The following is a 22,051-nucleotide window of genomic DNA, read 5'->3' as shown; positions in this document are numbered from 1 at the left end:
TAAGAGGAGAATGTAACACACTGCACATGCTTCCCAGGTGGCACTAATGGTAAAGAACCTGCCTGCCAGTGCAGGACATGTAAGAGACTTGGGTTCGCTCCCTGGGCCAGGAAGATGCCCTGGAGGAGGGCATGGCAACCCACTCCAGTATTCTTGCCTGGAGAATCCCATAGACAGAGGAGCCTGGAAGGCTACACAGTCCAGAAGGTCACAAAGAGTCAGACATGACTGAAGTGACTTAACATGCATACACAGACCTTCTCCAGGACCAGGCTTGTCAAGCACAGCCTATATTTCCAACATTAGAATCACATGGGCTCCACTTACAGATGAAGGTTTCAGGATCTCATCCTAGACCTAAGCATCCAATTCTCTGGGAGTACATTTTACTAATAGTAAGTAGTCCATGTGGTCCTGGAACATAGTGATGTCTAAGAGCCACAAATAAAAGCTCAGAGTGGTTCAAGAAACCAAGTAGAAAGAGAGACAGGGAAGCACCTCCTCCCTCTGGCTGAGGGACTCAAGGCAGAGGCTACTGTGTTCACAGAGATTCAGTAAACTACATCTGCATTTCAAAAAAAAAATTATTCTCCCAAGTAAAATTTTCAAATATGTCTTCATATTGAAATTTTATGACACTGTATTTACAGTTGTTTGTATATATGTATTACACATAACAGGACTATGAGATCTCATTCTGAAAGTGAAAATGAAATAGGACCAGATTCATCTGACAGTCTGGAAAGAAGCCATGTCTCTCCAAAACAAGTTGAAACTCGAAGATCAGTACCTTTAATGAACCTGAAAGATTCAGAAGATGAAATAGATTTAACTAATATTTCATTTGCTACTTCAGAAGATTTCACCAGACAACAAGGGAAATTAAGTAGCACAAAGAAAAGAAATAGAAATTTTAGTGCTGCTCAAGCAAAAAGTGAGAAGAAAACTTGTTCTCCTTTGGCAATTTTTGACCAAAAAAGTATAGATGACACATTTTCAAAAGACCAGGAGATGCTGCCACAGAAATTTCTTAAAAATCCCCCAGATACTGCAGAGAAATCCTGCCCCTCAGGCATAAAACCGGAACTGATGCTTCTCTTTTGCTGAATGCATCAGAACCTAGTTTCTGTTTTGTGAGTGATAGCCATGCCACTTTAGAAATGACTGACTTTGAACCTCAAGATAATGAAATATTAAATTCATCCATTAATTATACATGCACCAGTTCTCCAGAACCCATGCATATCCAGAACAAAATTCCTGTTGTGCAAATAAATAAAGCACGACCTGCAAAAACTGAGTCAAAAGAAAAATACATGAAGGATACATTGAATTTCAGTACTATACCTGTAGAAGCCTCTGAGAACATCACCCTTAATGTGAATCAAACAGTAGAATACTCTTTGTCTGAACAACAGAATTCGCAAGTCTTAGCTCAGAATGCTGCCACATACTTGAGTGAAATTCCACAGTCTGCATGTACCCCCGAGTATGACTCTCTTTCTGGGTACTCACTTGAAACTTCATATCCTTACTGTTCTTGGTGTGTTTATCGTTACAGCAGCAGCAGTGACAGTTCCATCTCCCAGACATACCAGGGAGCAGCATTCTGTGAAGAACAGCCACCTCCTTCTGGGATGTTGACTGCAGTTACAAGTAATATTCAGAATACCCCTTCTCATCTTTTGTCCTCTCAATATTTTGAATACTTTGCTGGGGAACCACAAGCAAATGACTTAGTGCCAGTGAGTGACTATTTTCCACCTCAAACGCCTGTTGACAACTTTCAGCAGCCAGTGTTTTCACAGTATACTCCCCATCAACCATTCACTCCATACCCTTCCTCTCCTGATTTGGATGCGCTTCTAGAAGTTCCTTGGACTTACGGTGAGTTTCACAAGTCTTAATGCTTGCTTTCTAGAGTTTTCACTTTTATCTTTGTACATTTTTGTAAGTGGAATTTACAGCAAGTGGTGAGATAACATTTTTCTGTGAAGGCCTGAAGAGTTGTTTAAATATCAGACAGTTGAATTATGTTGTCAGTGGACACCTAGTTATCAAAGACTGAGAGGAAAAAATAAGTAATATCACTAATCTGTCCTTCAATGAAACCCAACTTCAAGGAATAATAGTTACGTAAGTTATAGTTAATGAAATATGATGCAACCATTGAAGGGTTTATAAAAGTTTCTGGTGACAGTTTGCAAAACTGTATCATATAAATTTACTTATGTAAATAAATGGTTAGAAATACTGAAATAAAGTACACTAATAATTTAACTTGTCTCACTGAGTGATAAAATTTTGGGTTTGTGGAGAGTGTTCTTTATTTCCTAGGTTTCCTATTGTGAACATACATTTTTTGACAAATGGAGGAAAAAATAGAGTAAGAAGAAGGTAGAAAAGGGAAGTTTAATCAGATATATAGTGTTCTAATATAATATCATGGCCTAAGGGAATGGAAGTTAGTTGAAGTGTGTTGGTAGAACAACTTGGTAGATTGCCACTGGAATTTGAAGTTTTTTTCTGAAACAGTTCTGCTTGTAGAATATAGTTTTAATTAAAATGAAAGGCATATTTACCATAGTTAAAGCAAAATTTGAAAACAATTAGTAGTAGTTCTGCAAAAACTACAATTACCCATTAACATGCAGGTATTCTACCATCAGAGGTAAAATATACTGTATGTAAAGTTAATCATCTCTTAATGTCTTAAACAGGGAAATAAAAGGGATTTTCTTTAAAATTGAAAAGTTGTTTCTCAAGCAAAATCATAGTTCTGTAAGTTGTGTGTGTCTTCAGATATAGAAGGTGAAAAATACCACTTGCAAATTAAGCCAAAAACTAGTTTTGAACCTTTGATTTGACTTTTTGCTTCTGCTTGGTATTAACTGCAATATAAAAGAAGGAAGAAAATATATTAACACTATCAAGGGTTTGTATTTGTTAAAATAGAGAGAGTTCAGTAAACATGTTGAGAGACTTCTCTGGTGGTCTTAACGATTAAGACTCTGCCTTCCAATGCAGGGGACGTGGCTTTGATCTCCGGTCAGGAAACTAAGGTCCCACATGCCATGGTGTGTGGCTAAAAACTTAAATAAATAAATTGCTGAATTGTGTTTTTTAAAAAAGTTCTTTCTCAATCCTGGGATCTCTTACAAACTAAAGGAGAAAAATTTATTGAATTGATTATCATTCATTTGTCTGAATAGGGCAGGTTAGGGTAGTTCTGTTTCTAATTAGGGAACCCCATCACAGCAGCACCTGTATATTGGAGTTGCCACCAGTGCCCGTTAACCTATAGGACAAAACTCAAATAGGTTAGCTTGGAATGCAGGGCCCTTCACAGCCCTACATACACAGCCTCATTTCCCATCACTTCCACCTTTGTATCCAAACCACAGTGAACTCCTTACTGTTCTCTCACATGACATTCCTCTTGTATTTCCACAGTCCTTTTTGTGTGCATTTCTCACACACAAAAAAGTGTTATGTGGTGGTGTGATTATCTATGTATCCTTTCATTCCCATCCCGCTCCACCAAGTAAGTTTAAACAAGATTGTAAAGTTTTCAGCTAAATCATAGCCTGAAAAAAAAACTATAGAGGAGAGAAAGAAGTGGGGGGAGGGGGGTATATGACTGTGCCTTTTCCTTTTTGCTCAATTTGATACATTGCTGTTGCTGCTTTAATGATAAACACAGTGTAGTAGACATGGCAAACCTATGAGTTAAAGAAGACATTTGAAATTTCAGAGTAGGACATTTTTGATGTAATTGCTCCATAAAGGTTTTCATAGTTTGAACTTTCTTGTGTTCTTAATAATTATTGTGATGCTAAAAAAGCTATCTCTGGAATCAAATCCTGCTTTGATTCTCAAAATTTTTAATTGTTATCACTTTGACTTGTTCATTTGCTAAAAGTTGTGTCCACCTCTTTGTGACTCCATGGACTGTAGCCTTCCAGATTCCTCTATCCTCCACTACCTCTGGAGTTTGCTCAAATGCATGTCCGTTGCATTGGTGATGCTATCTAAGTATCTCATCCTCTGTCATCCCCTTCTTCTCCTGCACTCAATCTTTCCCAGCATTGGGGTCTTTTCCAATGAGTTGGCTCTTCCCATTGGGTGGCCAAAGTATTGGAGCATCAACAACAGTCCTGCAGATGAATGTTCAGGGTTGATTTCCTTTTGGTTATATTTGGTTATATTGTTATTATATTTGGTTACATGTTTCCTTTGGTTATATTATAGCTCAGTTGGTAAAGAATCTTCCTGCAATGCAGGAGACCCCAGTTTGATTCTTGGGTCAGGAAGATCTGCTGGAGAAGGGATAGGCTCCCCACTCCAATACTCTTGGGCTTCCCTAGTGGCTCAGCTGGTAAAGAATCTGCCTGCAATGGAGGAAACCTGGGTTTGATCCCTGGGTTGGGAAGATCTCCTGGAGAAGGGAAAGGCTACCCACTCCAGTATTCTAGCCTAGAATTGCATGGACTATATATAGTCCATGGGGTCGCAGAGTCAGATACCACTGAGCGACTTTCACTTCACTTACATTGCTGCTGTTAGTCGTGTCCGACTCTGTGCGACCCCATAGATGGCAGCCCACCAGGCTCCCCCATCCCTGGGATTCTCCAGGCAAGAACACTGGAGCGGGGTGCCATTGCCTTCTCCGTCACTTATATTATTGTGAAGATAAAAGGAAAAGAAACAACTACCTACTTATAAATATGTGCCTCTGTGTGCACTCAGTTGTGTCCAACTCTCTGTGACCCCATGGACTGTAGCCCACCAGGCTCCTCTGTTGATGGGATTTCCCAGGCAAGAATCCTGAAGTGGGTTGTCATGCTCTTCTCCAGGGGATCTTCCTGACCCAGAGATTGAACCTGTGTCTCTTGCTTTTCCTTCATTGGCAGGCAGATTCTTTACCTCTGTGCCACCAAGGAAGCACTTACTATCGTATCAAAGAGTAACTCAAAAATTAGAACACATTAAGCACATCTTTTAGTTTTTGTGAGTGAAAATAATCCATAGAGATCGCATCACACTAAAAACAAACCATATCCTTCTGAAGATGTGAGAAGCCCTGTGACCCACTTCCTGGCTGTTCTTGCTGTTTGTACGTAGCACCATAGTGGAACTAAAGGGAGATCTGAGAGAGCCCTGTGTGCAAGACAAGTTACATCCTTTACCTCCATGTGAGACAAGTTACATCCTTTATTCCACTTAATTCTCACAAGATACATGAGAGAGATACAAGGATGTCATTGCCCTTTTACAGATGAGGAGAATTAAATATTGTAATTTTGTCAGGATCCCATGGCTAGTGAAGGGCAGATGTGCAGTCCGAACTCTGGTTTCTTTGGCTATAACTTAACTGGATTCTTTCCACTTTGCTATTAAACATACTGTCTGTCTGCATCGTTAACTTCATCTCAAATCCTCATGCTTTTTTTTTCTTCCAGGTCCATGCCATGAAGAACCCTTTGAGCCAGGACAATGAGAATTGCCTTCTGTCTGCTGAAATAAAGGGGGTTTAACAAGTTTATCCAAGTATTTTTTTACTTATGTATTTTTTTATTTTTAACATTTAAAAATATATGTCAATTGGTAAGAAATTATAAACATTACAACCTTGATAAAACGTTTAAATGCAATAGTATATCATATAATGAAATAAGAAATCAACCTCTGACATTTAAATGCCAAAAGAATTTCTATGCATTTAATTTTGTGAACTCCGTACTAGGCTATTTTCAGTACTCACCTAGCCTTTAGAACAAATAATTATATTGTGAAATTTATTTTTTGAGATGTTGTTATTAGAGCTGTTATAATTATATAAAGTATCTCTTTGGGATTATTCTAATGGAATAAGGAGAGTAAATGTAGCATTTAATATGATTAAGGGTAAGCAATAGTAGTAATTCTTGAAAACAAGATTTTTGTCTTTGATATTTTTGGATACAAATTTATGGTAGTATTGTGCCATCCAACTTAAGCATTTTTTTTTTACTTAGATCAGTCATTAGACCAATAATTTTATAATTTTTGAAACTTCATATAATTTATCAGTCTGTGTCTAATATGACAAATACCTTTAATTTCAATATTTTCTAATTTTAACTGGCAAAATATATTTTAACAGAAAACAAGGTTTGCATATTTTCAGTGTTTGTCCTTGAGTAGAGACTTTAAAAATTGTTATGTTTGAAGCAATTTTAGATCATGATATTGAAATTTAAAGCACATTAACACCTTTTTCCAGAAAGAGCCCTTTCTACCAGATTCTTTTTTATTTGTTTTTTACAATTGAAATGGCTCTTCTAGTGATTTTATAGCGAAAAATGGGAATAATGTCTTTAGCTTGTGCCATTAGTTTGAGTTATATTTCAGTAGTTAAATAATGCAACACAAGTTTTTTAATGGTGTGATCATAGATTTTTTTTTCCTTTTCAACATTCCATGAAAGTAAAAATTACTTGAGAAATAATCATCCTTAAACAACAGGGCTTAGTGTGTTCAGCAAATGCTCTGCCCACCAACAGCCATTCCCTGTCTCTGTAAGATCCCAGTCAGAAAGATCCCTCACGACTGGATAGACTTTCCCAAGTCTGAAAGTCAAAGTGTTAGTCGCCCAGTTGCGTCCAACTCTTTGCTACCCCATGGACAGTAGCCCACCAGGCTACTGTCTGCGGAATTCACCAGGCAAGAATACTTGCAGTGGGTAGCCATTCAATTCTCCGGGGGCTCTTCCCCACCCAGGGATCAAACCCAGGTCTCCCACATTGTAGGCAGATTCTTTACTCTCTGAGCCACCAGGGAAGCCCCTTCCCAAGTCTAGTGGGCCCTAAAATGTGGTAAAGAGATTTGCATTGGCTAAATCTAAATAACTAGCAAAGCTAAAGTGTTTTTTCAACTTTTTTTTTTGCAACCTTTTTATGTTAGCTAACTTTTTATGTTATCTAGTATAGGTATCCAAAGAGAGTGTGATTCAGCCAAATTTATTGTAGAGTAGCTAATTTTTCAATTTAGAAAAACACGAAGATCTTCCAGGGTAAGTCTCATTAGTCACATTAACCAAATAAGATGGAATTCAGAGTATATCAGGGTTCTTCTTTAACAAATAGATTTTAAAAGGGGAAAGTCAAGCAAAGAACTGCAACTGAAACAGGAATTAGAAAAATACTCTAGAATTAAAGTAGTACAAAAAATAACATAAATATTTTGCCCATATAATTTATATATTTGGAAAAATTCTGTAAAAATCAGAACTCCTGAAAAGGTATTAAAGCAGTAATATCAGCTGTTTTTCAAAGAATGACTTTGCTTTTGCCATTTGTTTAGTGTTTGGTTAGGGAAAGATGTTACAGATTTATTATTAAAACTTTTTCTATTAGGTTAATCAAAAATTCAATATTCTGATTAAAGATGCTTTCTTTAAACAACTTACAGATTTTGTTGAATATTGGCTTTGTGATGTTTTTATTTCATGAGTTTTAATTTCTTGCCAAAAGGGTAATAAAACCTTTTAAATATTGAGTTACGTTTTAAAACCTGCACTTAGAAACAGAACATGAGAAAATGGAGCATTTCTTCCCTTCAAGTTTGTGTTTTGGCTCTAAAAATAAAAATAGAACAAATTAAAATTTGAGCAAACATTATTAATAAAAAACTGCTTGTCTGTAAATATTATTGTCTTGGAACTTGAAGAATTATATGAATAAACTGAATTCCTTCTAGTCCTTCTAGTTTCATGGGTTTTTTTTCCCTTTTGTGTTTCTTGACTAATACGGAAATATATGGATGATCTTTGGTTTGTGCATACACTCATTGCAAGAAAAAGAGCCCACAGATTGCTGACCAAAGTAGGTTAAATAAGCTGTTGGGCATTCTTCTATTCCAGCTGCTTCTGCCTTCACCTCTTCCTTCCCTTTCCTGACTCTGACAAACTTCCTTCCTGCCCAGAGTTCACAGGACCAGCCCAAGTCCCTGCCCTCATGCCATTCTCGCTCCAGTCAAGACAGCCAAGTATCAAATATATAAGTAATTTATTTCACATTGTGAGAATTGACACATACGAAATAAAGTAATGCAGTAGAGCCTGACTGCATGACCCATAAGCTGAGCTATTCAGGGGGGCCTCTTCGATGAGGTAATCAAATTAACTTCATATATTTTAATTCTGTCACTGTGCCTTCTGTTAATATACCTAGTATAAAAGTGCTTCTAAAACTTGAATTCTGAATCCAGCCAAATGTAAGGCTATACTTTCATTTCTCTGATGAGAGAATTCCTCAAAAAAGTTTTTTGGTAAACTTGAATATATATACTTTTAGAGATATGTATGTTTAAATGTCAATTGTATGTTATATTAAAATACATTAACTCATAAACAGATGGATTCAAGTCCTCTTATGCATATTTGGGACTTCCCTGGTGGCTCAGACAGTAAAGCGTCTGCCTCCAATCCGGGAGACCCGGGTTCAGTCTCTGGGTCGGGAAGATCTCCTGGAGAAGGAAATGGCAACCCACTCCAGTATTCTTGCCTGGAAAACCCCATGGATGGAGGAGCCTGGTGGGCTACAGTCCATGGGGTCGCAAAGAGTCGGACACGACTGAACAACTTCACTTTCATTTTTTATGCACATTTGACATCATCAGATCCTTTTGGAGCCCTGTTACAGAGCTTTCCAAAGCATATCATCCTCACTTCTAAATTCTTTAAGATATATGCTTTCTAAACCTGGGTATGTATCTAAAATTGCTTTTGGTTGAAGTCATTTCAAGTTAATTTCCTTCCCAAAGACCTTCCTTAAAGTAATGATTGAAGACTTCAAACTAAAGTAAGCCTCCATATTCTTCTCAATGGGAATAATTTTAGGAGAAAAACTGACTTGCATTCAAGTATATGTGGTATTTTAAAGCTATTAAATTTTTTTATAGGCATAGTTTGATTTCAGTTCTTACCATATTGATATTGCTTGAGTAGTGTGATTAACTCCCAAATTATCAATGTAGTTTGAAAAAAAGCAATGTGGAGGAAGAAAATTAAATTATTTTTACAAGACAAGCATTCCTTAAATTACATCTGATGGACACAGTTCTAAGAGGAGTGACTGCAGATTCATTAAAGAATCCCTCTGGTATTTATAAGAAGTCTCCTTTAAAATACCCTGTGGAACCCTTAAAACACACTGCATTCTTACTTGTCACAGGAAACTGCATTTATCTTAGGATTTATAAGTCTATATTTAAGTCAATTTTCCTTGGTTAGGTAAGAATAATTTAGATCTATGACAGATTCATTTCTTTTTCTTAAATGTGAGAATCTATGTTTTGACTGGTATAGTCAGTTGAGCATGTTTGGTTATTTGAAGGTTGTGTTCAGTCAGCAGTTATTGAACATCTGATTTGTGCTTCAAGTATTCTGTTTTGCTTGTGTGCATGCATCAACTAATCTTTATATCAGCCCCATAAAGGCAAGTGTTACTGCCTTCTTTTATAAATGCATTCATGCAGAAGGCCCTTCAAGATATTTTGCCCCTCGAGTCATCTTTGTGAACATCAGTTAATAGTCTTCAGTATTGTTGGTTTGAAAAGAATATAAGACCTATCTCAGTGTTACTTGCTTTCTAATTCCAGTCATCAGCTTGTTAACCTGATACATATAATCCCTTGAAAATTGTGAATACATAGTGTGCAACAATACAGTAACTTGAGATTTTTCACACTTAAGAAACGATTGCTCTATGTGCATACAAATCTAGTCCCTTGACAAAGATCATTTTAGTTGTACTGAGAAGTGAATTATTTTTCATATTGAGAGTTATGCTAAGTCAAGTAGCTAATAACTCCTAATCCACTGATTCCCAACCAAGGTGTTTACAACTACATCTGAATATTAATGAAAACAATTTCCTCAAAATTGGCTGTGTTCCCACTTTGTCTTTTCAAATGTTATCCTGAAGCTTATCCTCCAGTAAGCTTTGGTGAAAGGCAGACTCTCTACTTTCCATCCCTCCCTCACTTCTGTGACAAGACCGTTCATTTCTGTGACAGTTTCTTAAAGATACACCCACCCTCTTAACCTTTCATACAGGTCAGTCATAAAAATGTTTCAGATATGTCATCTATTGAAAATGAACACAGAACCTGCTGAGTCAGCTAGGTTACTTTTGTGGTCTTCCACTTGGTGGAATTTTTCAGGGCAAAATATTAGGACAGACTAAAGACTAATTTTATTGCCTGGCTTTCTGGGTTCTTGACCCCAGGAACCAGCAATAATGAAAAAATTTTTCTTACAACCTCTACTCATATCCATCAGATGACAAAGTAAAAATAATCTGTTAATGAATGATACTTCATCATGAGTGTTTCTTTTGGATCACACCCTCCCAGCACATCAATGTGTTCACCAGCTTGGAAGCTCCACAGAGATGGAGTGACCGGAGGTTTTATTGGAATTTAATTACATGAACGTGTAATTACATCCTTGCTCACACAGATGAGTTCAGTCCCCAGCCCTATGCCCTCCCCTAAGGTCAGGCTTTTCATACTGTTCGTGGGGTTCTCAAGGCAAGAATACTGAAGTGGTTTGCCATTCCCTTCTCCAGTGGACCACATTCTGTCTGACCTCTCCACCATGACCCTCCCGTCTTAGGTGGCCCCATGGGCATGGCTTAGATTCATTGAGTTAGACAAGGCTGTGGTCCTAGTCTGATTAGATTGACTAGTTTTCTGTGAGTATGATTTCAGTGTGTCTGCCCTCTGCTGCCCTCTTGCAACACCTACCATCTTACTTGGGTTTCTCTTACCTTGGACGTGGGGTATCTCTTCACAGCTGCTCCAGCAAAGCACAGCTGCTGCTCCTTACATTGGACGAGGGGTATCTCCTTACCACCGCCCTTCCTGACCTTGAATGTGGAATAGCTCCTCTAGGCCCTCCTGTGCCTGCGCAGCCACCGCTCCAGGTCAGTAAGTGCCCAGTATGCTACTGGAGATCAGTGGAGAAATAACTCCAGAAAGAATGAAGGGATGGAGCCAAAGCAAAAACAATAACCAGTTGTGGATGTGACTGGTGATAGAAGCAAGGCCCGATGCTGTAAAGAGCAGTATTGCATAGGAACCTGGAATGTCAGGTCCATGAATCACGGCAAATTGGAAGTGGTCAAACAAGAGATGGCAAGGGTGAACACTGACATTCTAGGAATCAGGACACTAAAATGGACTGGAATGGGTGAATTTAACTCAGATGACCATTATGTCTACTACTGCGGGCAGGAATCCCTCAGAAGAAATGGAGTAGCCATCATGGTCAACAAAAGAGTCCAAAATGCAGTACTTGGATGCAGTCTCAAAAATGACAGAATGATCGCTGTTTGTTTCCAAGGCAAACCATTTAATATCACAGTAATCCAAGTCTATGCCCCAAGCAGTAACACTGAAGAAGCTGATGTTGAATGGTCCTAAAAAGACCTACAGGACCTTTTAGAACTAACACCCAAAAAAGATATCCTTTTTATTATAGGGGACTGGAATGCAAAAGTAGGAAGTCAAGAAACACCTGGGGTAACAGGCAAATTTGGCCTTGGAATATGGAATGAAGCAGGGCAAAGACTAATACAGAGTTTTGCCAAGAAAATGCACTGGTCATGGCAAACACCCTCTTCCAACAACACAAGAGAAGACTCTGCACATGGACATCACCAAATGGTCAACAACAAAATCGGATTGATATATTTTTTGCAGCCAAAGGTGGAGAAGCTCTATACAGTCAACAAAAACAAGACCAGGAGCTGACTGTGGCTCAGATCATGAACTGCTTATTGCCAAATTCAGACTTAAACTGAAGAAAGTAGGGAAAACCCCTAGAGCATTCAGGTATAACCTAAATCAAATCCCTTATGATTATACAGTGGAAGTGAGAAATAGATTTAAGGGCCTAGATCTGATAGATAGAGTGCCTGATGAATTATGAACAGAGGTTCGTGACATTGTACAGGAGACAGGGATCAAGACCATCCGCATGGAAAAGAAATGCAAAAAAGCAAAATGGCTGTCTGAGGAGGCATTACAAATAGCTGTGAAAAGAAGAGAAGTGAAAAGCAAAGGAGAAAAGGAAAGATATAAGCATCTGAATGCAGAGTTCCAGAGAATAGCAAGAAGAGATAAGAAAGCCTTCTTCAGTGATCAGTGCAAAGAAATAGAGGAAAACAACAGAATGGGAAAGACTAGAGATCTCTTCAAGAAAATTAGAGATACCAAGGGAACATTTCATGCAAAGAGGGGCTCGATAAAGGACAGAAATCGTAGGGACCTAACAGAAGCAGAAGATATTAAGAAGAGGTGGCAAGAATACACAGAAGAACTGTACAAAAAAGATCTTCACAACCAAGATAATCATGATGGTGTGATCACACACCTAGAGCCAGACATCCTGGAATGTGAAGTCAAGTGGGCCTTAGGAAGCATCACTATGAACAAAGCTAGTGGAGGTGATGGAATTCCAGTTGAGCTGTTTCAAATCCTGAAAGATGATGCTGTGAAAGTGCTGCACTCAGTATGCCAACAAATTTGGAAAACTCAGCAGTTGCCATAGGACTGGAAAAGGTCCGGTTTCATTCCAATCCCAAAGAAAGGCAATGCCAAAGAATGCTCTAACTACCGCACAATTGCACTCATCTCACACGCTAGTAAAGTAATGCTCAAAATTTTCCGAGCCAGGCTTCAGCAATATGTGAACCGTGAACTTCCAGATGTTCAAGCTGGTTTTAGAAAAGGCGGAGGAACAAGAGATCAAATTGCCAACATCCGCTGGATCATGGAAAAAGCGAGAGAGTTCCAGAAAAACATCTATTTCTGCTTTATTGACTATGCCAAAGCCTTTGACTGTGTGGATCACAATAAACTGTGGAAAATTCTGAACGAGATGGGAATACCAGACCACCTGACCTGCCTGTTGAGAAACCTGTATGCAGGTCAGAAGGCAACAGTTAGAACTGGACGTGGAACAACAGACTGGTTCCAAATAGGAAAAGGAGTACGTTAAGGCTGTATATTGTCACCCTGCTTATTTTACTTATATGCAGAGTACATCATGAGAAACACTGGGCTGGAAGAAGCACAAGCTGGAATGAAGATTGCCGGGAGAAATATCAATCACCTCAGATATGCAGATGACACCACCCTTATGGCAGAAAGTGAAGAGGAACTAAAAAGCCTCTTGATGAAAGTGAAAGAGGAGAGTGAAAAAGTTGGCTTAAAGCTCAACATTCAGAAAACGAAGATCATGGCATCTGGTCCCATCACTTCATGGGAAATAGATGGGGAAACAGTGGAAACAGTGTCAGACTTTATTTTGGGGGGGCTCCAAAGTCACTGCAGATGGTGATTGCAACCATGAAATTAAAAGATGCTTACTCCTTGGAAGAAAAGTTATGACCAACCTAGATAGCATATTGAAAAGCAGAGACATTACTTTGCCAACAAAGGTCCGTCTAGTCAAGGCTATGGCTTTTCCAGTGGTCATGTATGGATGTGAGAGTTGACTGTGAAGAAAGCTGAGTGCTGAAGAAGTGATGCTTTTGAACTGTGGTGTTGGAGAAGACTCTTGAGAGTCCCTTGGACTGCAAAGAGATCCAACCAGTCCGTTCTGAAGGAGGTCAGCCCTGGGGTTTCTTTGGAAGGAATGATGCTAAAGCTGAAACTCCAGTACTTTGGCCACCTCATGCGAAGAGTTGACTCATTGGAAAAGACTCTGATGCTGGGAGGGATTGAGGGCAGGAAGAGAAGGGGACGACAGAGGATGAGATGGCTGGATGGCATCACTGACTCAATGGATGAGTCTGAGTGAACTCTGGGAGTTGGTGATGGACAGGGAGGCCTGGCGGGCTGTGACTCATGGGGTTGCAAAGAGTCGGACACGACTGAGCGACTGAACTGAACTGAAGGTCAGTCTGGCCCAAAGATGGCTGGCCTGACATGGGGTTGATCTTCCTGGTGACCAGCCCCCATCCTGAGTCACCTCATCAGTATAACAGATACCCTCACTCCAAATATGAAGGATTTTGGCTGCTCTGTGCCAGCTGGTGATTTAGTTGCTAAGTCTGGTCTGACTTTTGTGACCCCACAGACTGCCTGCCAGGCTCCTCTGTCCATAGAATTTTCCAGGTAAGAATACTGAAGCGGGTTCCAGGAACCAGGGACAAAGGCCAGATATATTCTTTATTATAGCATTGCTGCTTATAAAGAACATAAATGGAGAGATGAACCTCATACCTGAATATTGGACAGAGATTCACCAGATGATAATACTAATAAAGTTACATTAAGGAAAAATTTCAGAGCAATAATTTATAAAGTTAATATTACTATGAATACATAATATGTAAATATATTACACAAAATACTAAAGTGTAGTACAAAATACTAAAGTGTAGTTCAAAACTGGAAAAAAAATTGCATAATTTTGGAAATCCAGAAATGGACAAATGGGATTATTATGGGAGATTTTTCACCTTATTGACCTGTGACAGATTGAGTAAAGCCATAGAAAAAAATGACAATATATACAAATAGGCTCAGAGGAACTTTTGTCATTCTAGCATTTCAGTGTTATGATCAGTGGGCTCATGTGGAAAAACATGGAGCAGTTTCAGGTGATTTAATCTCAGTATCTGTTGACTCATAGATTATTGCTGGATACTCCTCTCAAATGTTCTCCATGTTTTTGTTTTATGTATCTCCCCAGAAACAGCTGTCAGAATCTCAAGCGATACATCAAGTGAAATATTTCACTTCTGCCTGTACTTAATGTATTTCCTGCTTTTAATTCTTAGCCACAGTATCTTGCTGTATGGTACTCACAGTTGCAAACAGAATCACATGTTACTGTCCTCCCCTTTGGTCATCACTTTTTGGTTATTTGTATCCATGTTTCTGTTTGATCACTCTTGAGGTCTTTCTGGTTTCCAGTTTCCAGTAACCCTTAGCCTTCAGATCTTAATTTTCAAAGTGTATCTCAAGCCTAAGTTTTGAACAACAATTTTATTATTTTTAAGTGAATAATAACCATTTAGTTTTGACATTTGCTTCCTACCTTGCCAGTCCATTTTAGCACTTATAAATGTAGCAGAATGTTTCCTAATTACTCACTGGATTTTGGCATCTTCATTTCCTTGAGAGGTCAGGTGAGAACACCTGTGTGTTTGTAGTACTCTCTTCTTCACCTACCCATCAGCCATTATCCTTAGTCATAACTGCGTTCTTTTCTGGATCTTACTGAGATTTTAAATTTTTTTTCAAAATTTAAAATTTAAATTATTGTATAGTTATAAAATGACTTTGTAGTCATTGTAAAAATTTCACCAGTACAGTAGAGAATTCCAATACAGTCTCGGAGAAGGCAATGGTAACCCACTCCAGTACTGTAAAAATTTCACCAATACAGTAGAGAATTCCAATACAATAGAGAATAAAAATCTGACAAAACCTCTACATCTCTTCCCAAGAAATAGCACCTATTCCAATTTAGAGGAATATCCTTCTAGTTATTTTCTCTGTGGCATATTTGTATGTGTGTGGTTTTACAGGAATGAGACCGTGCTATTTGGGCAGTCTCTTTTTCACCATTTAATATAATATAGAGACCTTTTAATAGCAATACATACAAGTCAATTTATATTTTGATACCCATCTGGAATTCCAACAAATGTATTCCTTGGCTGTTAACCAAACCCTGATTTCAGATACTGGAAGGAGAGTGCTTGAAATTAAGGGGTGATACATCCCTGCTCCAGACCTAGGGAATTATTAGCAAATGAATAATGCAGTCATAGTAATCTAGTTTTAGGAAAAAATGAAAAAAGCAGAAATGCGAATTAAAAATACACTGAGGTACTATTTCTTACCTGTCGTATTGGTTCTGATTCGAAGCTGGACCATGTTCTCTGTTGGAGAAGCTGTAGGGAAACAGGCCCTCTTCATACTGCCTGTGGGCATGTATAAACAGGTACAACTAAAGACAGTTTTCAATATTTAATGAAACTACATATGCCTTTAATCTCTGACCCAGGACCCCTACTTCCAGGGATTTACCCTGATGGAAACTCTCCACTAATGTAAAAATATAAATGTATTACTTGTAATTGGAAAATCTTGGAAATTATAAAAATCTCCAAACAACACATTGATTGAGGAAACTGTTATACACACCAATGGAAGACCATGAATTTGTAAACAGAAAATGAACAAATGAACAATCCATAGGAACCATTAAGGAGTGTTTTCTGTGAAATATATAATATTTTTGACATGAATACATAAAATGTATTACCCATTGCATAAGAAAAAATATATGTGCATATTTTTGCATAAAAGAACAGTAAAAATGGAAAATAGTGAAGTTGATTACTACAAAGAGTAAAGGAGAAAAGAGTGAAAGGGGTATAAGAAAAACGTTTTCTGAATTCACCTTTTAGTATAAACTTTACTTTGAGAAGTTCCTGTAATGTTCTATAAACCGAAAAGAAAATTAAATCAATAAGAATGGGAGTAAAACTATAGGCAAGCAGAAATAAATTAGCCATTAAATGACTCCTATAACCACAGTGAAATGAAGAGTGGGGAGAGACCAAACTAAAGTAAGTTGAGCACAGCCCTTGGGCCATAAACCCTCATTCTAAGGAGATTTGATTGAATCTAAGATGTCATTGGTTGTAGGGTGGGACTCAATTTCAGAGATGTTAAGCTGCGAGAAAATGGAATCTTATATGGGAAGATGAAAATTAGAATTCAATCAATAATCCAGATAATTCAAGTGTATCCAAACAGGACTTCCCTGGTGGTCTAGTGGTTGACTCTGTGGACCCCTAGTTGGGGAACTAAGATCCCACCTGTCAAGTGGCCAAAGGGGGGAAAACTTTTTAAAGTATCAGAATAAGAATGCAAGGGATTTCAGAAATCCTTTGCATTCCTATACACTAACAATGAGAAGACACAAAGAAAAATTAAGGAAACAATTCCATTCACCATTGCAATGAAAAGAATAAAATACTTAGGAATAAATCTACCTAAAGAAACAAAAGACCTATATATAGAAAACTATAAAACACTGATGAAAGAAAGATGACACAAATAGATGGAGAAATATACTGTGTTCATGGATCAGAAGAATCAATATAGTGAAAATGAGTATACTACCCAAAGCAATCTATAGATTCAATGCAATCCCTATCAAGCTACCAATGGTATTTTTCAGAGAACTAGAACAAATAATTTCACAATTTGTATGAAAATACAAAAAAACCTCGAATAGCCAAAGCAATCTTGAGAAGAATGGAATTTGAGGAATCAACCTGCCTGACTTCAGACTATACTACAAAGCTACAGTCATTAAGACAGTATGTTACTGGCACAAAGACCACACACCTATGGACACCTTATCTTTGGCAAAGGAGGCAAGAATATACAACGGAGAAAAGACAATCTTTGTAACAAGTGGTGCTGGGAAAACTGGTCAACCACTTGTGAAAAAATGAAACTAGAACACTTTCTAACACCATATACAAAAATAAACTCAAAACGGATTAAAGATCTAAATGTGAGACCAGAATCTATAAAACTCCTTGAGGAGGACATAGGCAAAACAGTCTCTGATATAAATCACAGCAGGATCCTCTATTACCCACCTCCCAGAGTTATGGAAATAAAAGCAAAAATAAACAAATGGGACCTAATTAAAAGCTTTTGCACAATGAAGGAAACCATAAGGAAGGTGAAAAGACAGCCTTCAGAATGGGAGAAAATAATAGCAAATGAAACAACTGACAAAGAATTACTCTCAAAAATATACAAGTAGCTCATGCAGCTCAATTCCAGAAAAATAAGTGACCCAATCAAAAAATGGGCCAAAGAACTGAACAGACATTTCTCCAAAGAAGACATATGGATGGCTAACAAATACATGAAAAGAGCCTCAACATCACTCATTATCAGAGAAATGCAAATCAAAACCACAATGAGGCACCATCTCACACTGGTCAGAATGGCTGCTATCCAAAAATCTACAAACAATAAATGCTGGAGAGGGTATGGAGAAAAGGGAACCCTCTTACACTGTTGGTGGGAATGCAAACTAGTCCAGCCACTGTGGAGAACAGTGTGGAGATTCCTTAAAAAACTGGGAACAGAACTGCCATACAGTCCAGCAATCCCACTGCTGGGCATACACACCAAGGAAACCGGAATTGAAAGAGACACGTGTACCCCAGTGTTCATCGCAGCACTGTTTATAATAGCCAGGACATGGAAGCAACCTAGATGTCCATCAGCAGATGAATGGATAGGAAAGCTGTGCTACATATACACAATGGAGTATTACTCAGCCATTAAAAAGAAAGCATTTGAATCAGTTCTAATGAGGTGGATGAAACTGGAGCCAATTATACAGAGTGAAGTAAGCCAGAAAGAAAAACACCAACACAGTATACTAACGCATATATATGGAATTTAGAAAGATGGTAACGATAACCCTGTATGCGAGACAGCAAAAGAGACACAGATGTATAGAACAGTCTTTTGGACTCTGTGGGAGAGGGCGAGGGTGGGATGATTTGGGAGAATGGCATTGAAACATGTATAATATCATATATGAAATGAATAGCCAGTCCAGGTTTGATGCAGGGTACTGGATGCTTGGGGCTGGTGCACTGAGATGACCCAGAGGGATGGTACGGGCAGGGAGGAGGGAGGGGTGTTCAGGATGGGGAACACCTGTATACCTGTGGTGGATTCATGTGGATGTATGGCAAAACCAATAAATATTGTAAAGTAACCTCCAAATAAATTTATATTAAAAAAGAAAGCTGTAGTACATATACACAATGGAATTACTCAGCCATTAAAAGGAATACACTTGAATCAGTTCTAATGAGGTGGATGAAACTGGAGCCTATTATACAGAGTGAAGTAAGCCAGAAAGAAAAACACCAATACAGTATACTAATGCATATATATGGAATTTAGAAAGATGGAATGATGACCCTATATGCAAGACAGCAAAAGAAACACAGATGTAAAGAACAGTCTTTTGGACTCTGTGGGAGAAGGCAAGCGTGGGATGAGTTGAGAGAATAGCATTGAAACATTTATATTATCATATGTAAAATAGATCACCAGTCCAGACTTGATGCATAAGACAGGGCACTCAGGGCCAGTGCACTGGGATGACCCTGAGGGATGGGATGGGGAGGGAGGCGGGAGGGGGGTTCAGGATGGGGGACTCATGTACATCCATGGCTGATTCATGTCAATGTAGGGCAAAAACCACTACACTATTGTAAAGTAATTAGCCTCCAATTAAATAAATTAATTTTTTTAAGTATCAGAATAAATGCCAAGAAATGCTTCTCAGACTAAGGGCTCTTCTGATATTTATGATAAGTAATATAGAAAAGTATGTGTGTGTTAGGGGCAATAGTGGATTATTGTTTAATCGGTACAGAGATTCTGTTTGGGATGATGAAAAAGTACTGAAATGATTGTCATAAGCGTTGCTCAACACTGTGAGTGTTCCTAATGCTATTGAATTATATGCTTTAAAAGGGTTAAAATAGTAAATATATTTTACCACAATTCAAAAGTTGCCCCAAAAAAATTATTGTAAGGAAATTTTAGTAGAAAATTTAGAGTAAACCCTGTATGTCATTTATATATGTATATAAAATACATAATAAGATACCCATGTAATTTTGAGGCAGAGGAGGCATTTTAAATCTCCTTAAAAGTTATTGACAGGACTGGTGGCAGAGCATAACAGACCATGGGTCTGGCTACCCAGTTTCATTTCCCAGCTCCGAATGTTTGGGCCCAGGCCCCTCACTTATTTTCTCTGCCTCAGTACCCTCATTTAATTAATTGAAACTATAATGATAGCACCTACTTCATAAGATTGCAGTGACACAACTAAATGAGATAACAATCTAAGAAGTTAGAATACTGTCTGGCATAAGAAATACTCTTATTATGAATGGCAAGACTCTTATAAACAAACATAAAATCCAAGGAACACTCTGTGTGAAATATTGAAACAAGTATGTCAAACAGCCTAGAAATCAATCATAAGGATGTGAAAAAGCTGCTGCTACTGCTAAGTCACTTCAGTCGTGTCCGACTCTGTGCAACCCCATAGACAGCAGCCCACCAGGCTCCCCTGTCCCTGGGATTCTCCAGGCAAGAACACTGGAGTGGGTTGCCATTTCCTTCTCCAATGCATGAAAGTGAAAAGTGAAAGGGAAGTCACTCAGTCGTGTCCCACCCTTAGCATGGACTGCGGCCTACAAGGCTCCTCCATCCATGGGATTTTCCAGGAAAGAGTACTAGCAAACACTCAATTCACATACACAGTATAGATGTTCAAAAAATATTTTAAAAAATCATAATTTTTCACCTATTTATTTAGTCAATGCTAAAAATCAGTAGTATCTGAATGTATCATTCAGGCTTGTGTTTAGATGTCAGTAACAAAATCCCCAAACATAGCTTCAACAAATTATGAGTTTTCTCTTTCACTCGTTTCTGAAGCATCATCCTCACAAACTCAGCTCCGTACTCTCAGCTTTAAGAGCATTCTCTCACATTAATCTCAAACACATTTGCTTGTATGTCAAGGACCTCCCTCCCTAAACACAATCTGTCCTTCCCATTTCTCCTCAAGGTATATTTTGGTTCTCAATCCATCTTCTCTAGGAACTCCAAAAACACTATTCTTACTCTCATTTCATTCTGAGCTTGCCAGGTTTAGCTGAAACTCAACCTTTCAACCTTTATAGACGAACCTCCTCGGAGACCGCAAATCTCCTGAATCACGGCAGGTATCCTGTTTGTTCAGTACTGTTTTGCCATCTTTTCACGTTCTGTCCTCAACTGCTTTGCTGCTATTTACAAGGCACTTGAGAACAGGAGCTTTCCAGCCATATTTCCCACCATATGACTGACTTCTGACGCTAGGAGTATTTATAGCTTCCCGAAAAGACCTCAGTCTTTCACACATTTGTCCTCTGCCACCGTCCAAAAAACAAATCGGTGTAATTTCTTTCCCCTTCTCCAGGCAACTTCAACGTTTTGCCCCGGGGAGAAAAGCTTTCGGTAGCTGTTGCCTAGTAGGGATAGTAAGGCAAGGAACATGAGTTCCATTCTGTACTATTGGATAAGCTCTTGTAGAATTTAATCTTCACAACTTGAAAAGGCAGGCCTTACCGCACCTTTGCAACAAATGAGGACTCAGAGGCTGGGGGCAATCTGGTCATTGTCCAAGGAATGCCAAGAGGGGGCCCTTGCCTTCTGATAAAGGATGCTGCCTTCCGCCACTTGTCTAGTAGAGGAAGTATGTTTGGTGACCACCTGCTCTCCAGGGTATCTGGCAGTTAGCAGTTGCTGGATGAACATTTGCTGAGTGAACAAATCAATAGAGCTCAGTAAACACTGCATAAATGTGGTGAAGAATGCTGGAGCTGGAAGGGACAGCTGATTGATAATCACAGAGTAATCGATTCGTTTTTCTGATGCCTAAAGGGAGGATTCGAGATGTCGGTGTCCTACAGCTTGGTTAGTGACAAAGCTAAGATATGGAAGAATTTACGTATGTATCTGTTTAATAGGTAATGAACGCCGGCTATGGGACAGTGCTAGACTCTGGGGAGACTATGTGGTCAAGGAGAAGCACAAGCTTCCCAATTCTCTCTCCATAGCGCTAAAAAAGAAGAAGAAGCAAAAAAAATTCTCAGAGAAAAGGACGTAAAGGGAAAAGCGAGGAGAGACTGGTCTGGACCCGAGTGGAGAAGTACGATACAAAAGGGAAAAGCGAGACAGCGGCGCGCCCGTCGGCCTGTTTCTCCGCCGCGCCACACGGGGGCGCTGCAGGCCTTCTCGAGTCCCGGGCCCGGCGGCGCCGCCCGCTCGCCTTTTTTCCCGGCGGAAATGCCCGGGCGATGACGGAAAGCCGGAGGGAGGGGAGAGAAAGAGCGAGAGAGAAGGAGCCAGGGAGGCGAGAGCG

At 38.9% G+C, this 22,051-nt stretch overlaps 1 protein-coding gene across 1 annotated transcript in view; it reads left to right on the top strand.

The window, feature by feature from the left end:
- The window catches only part of TEX15 (testis expressed 15, meiosis and synapsis associated), a 44,207-nt gene extending 38,707 nt beyond the window's left edge, over positions 1 to 5,500 (top strand). The window contains exons 8-9 of the mRNA XM_052661541.1: positions 1,562 to 1,887; positions 5,463 to 5,500. Coding sequence (XP_052517501.1) covers positions 1,562 to 1,887; positions 5,463 to 5,500 — 364 coding nt within the window. The remainder of the gene's footprint in view (positions 1 to 1,561; positions 1,888 to 5,462) is intronic.
- Positions 5,501 to 22,051: the final 16,551 nt, after the last annotated feature.

This window comes from Budorcas taxicolor, chromosome 24, assembly GCF_023091745.1.
Source record: "Budorcas taxicolor isolate Tak-1 chromosome 24, Takin1.1, whole genome shotgun sequence".
Taxonomy (NCBI): domain Eukaryota; kingdom Metazoa; phylum Chordata; class Mammalia; order Artiodactyla; family Bovidae; genus Budorcas; species Budorcas taxicolor.
This window is presented reverse-complemented; position numbering and strand designations above follow the sequence as displayed.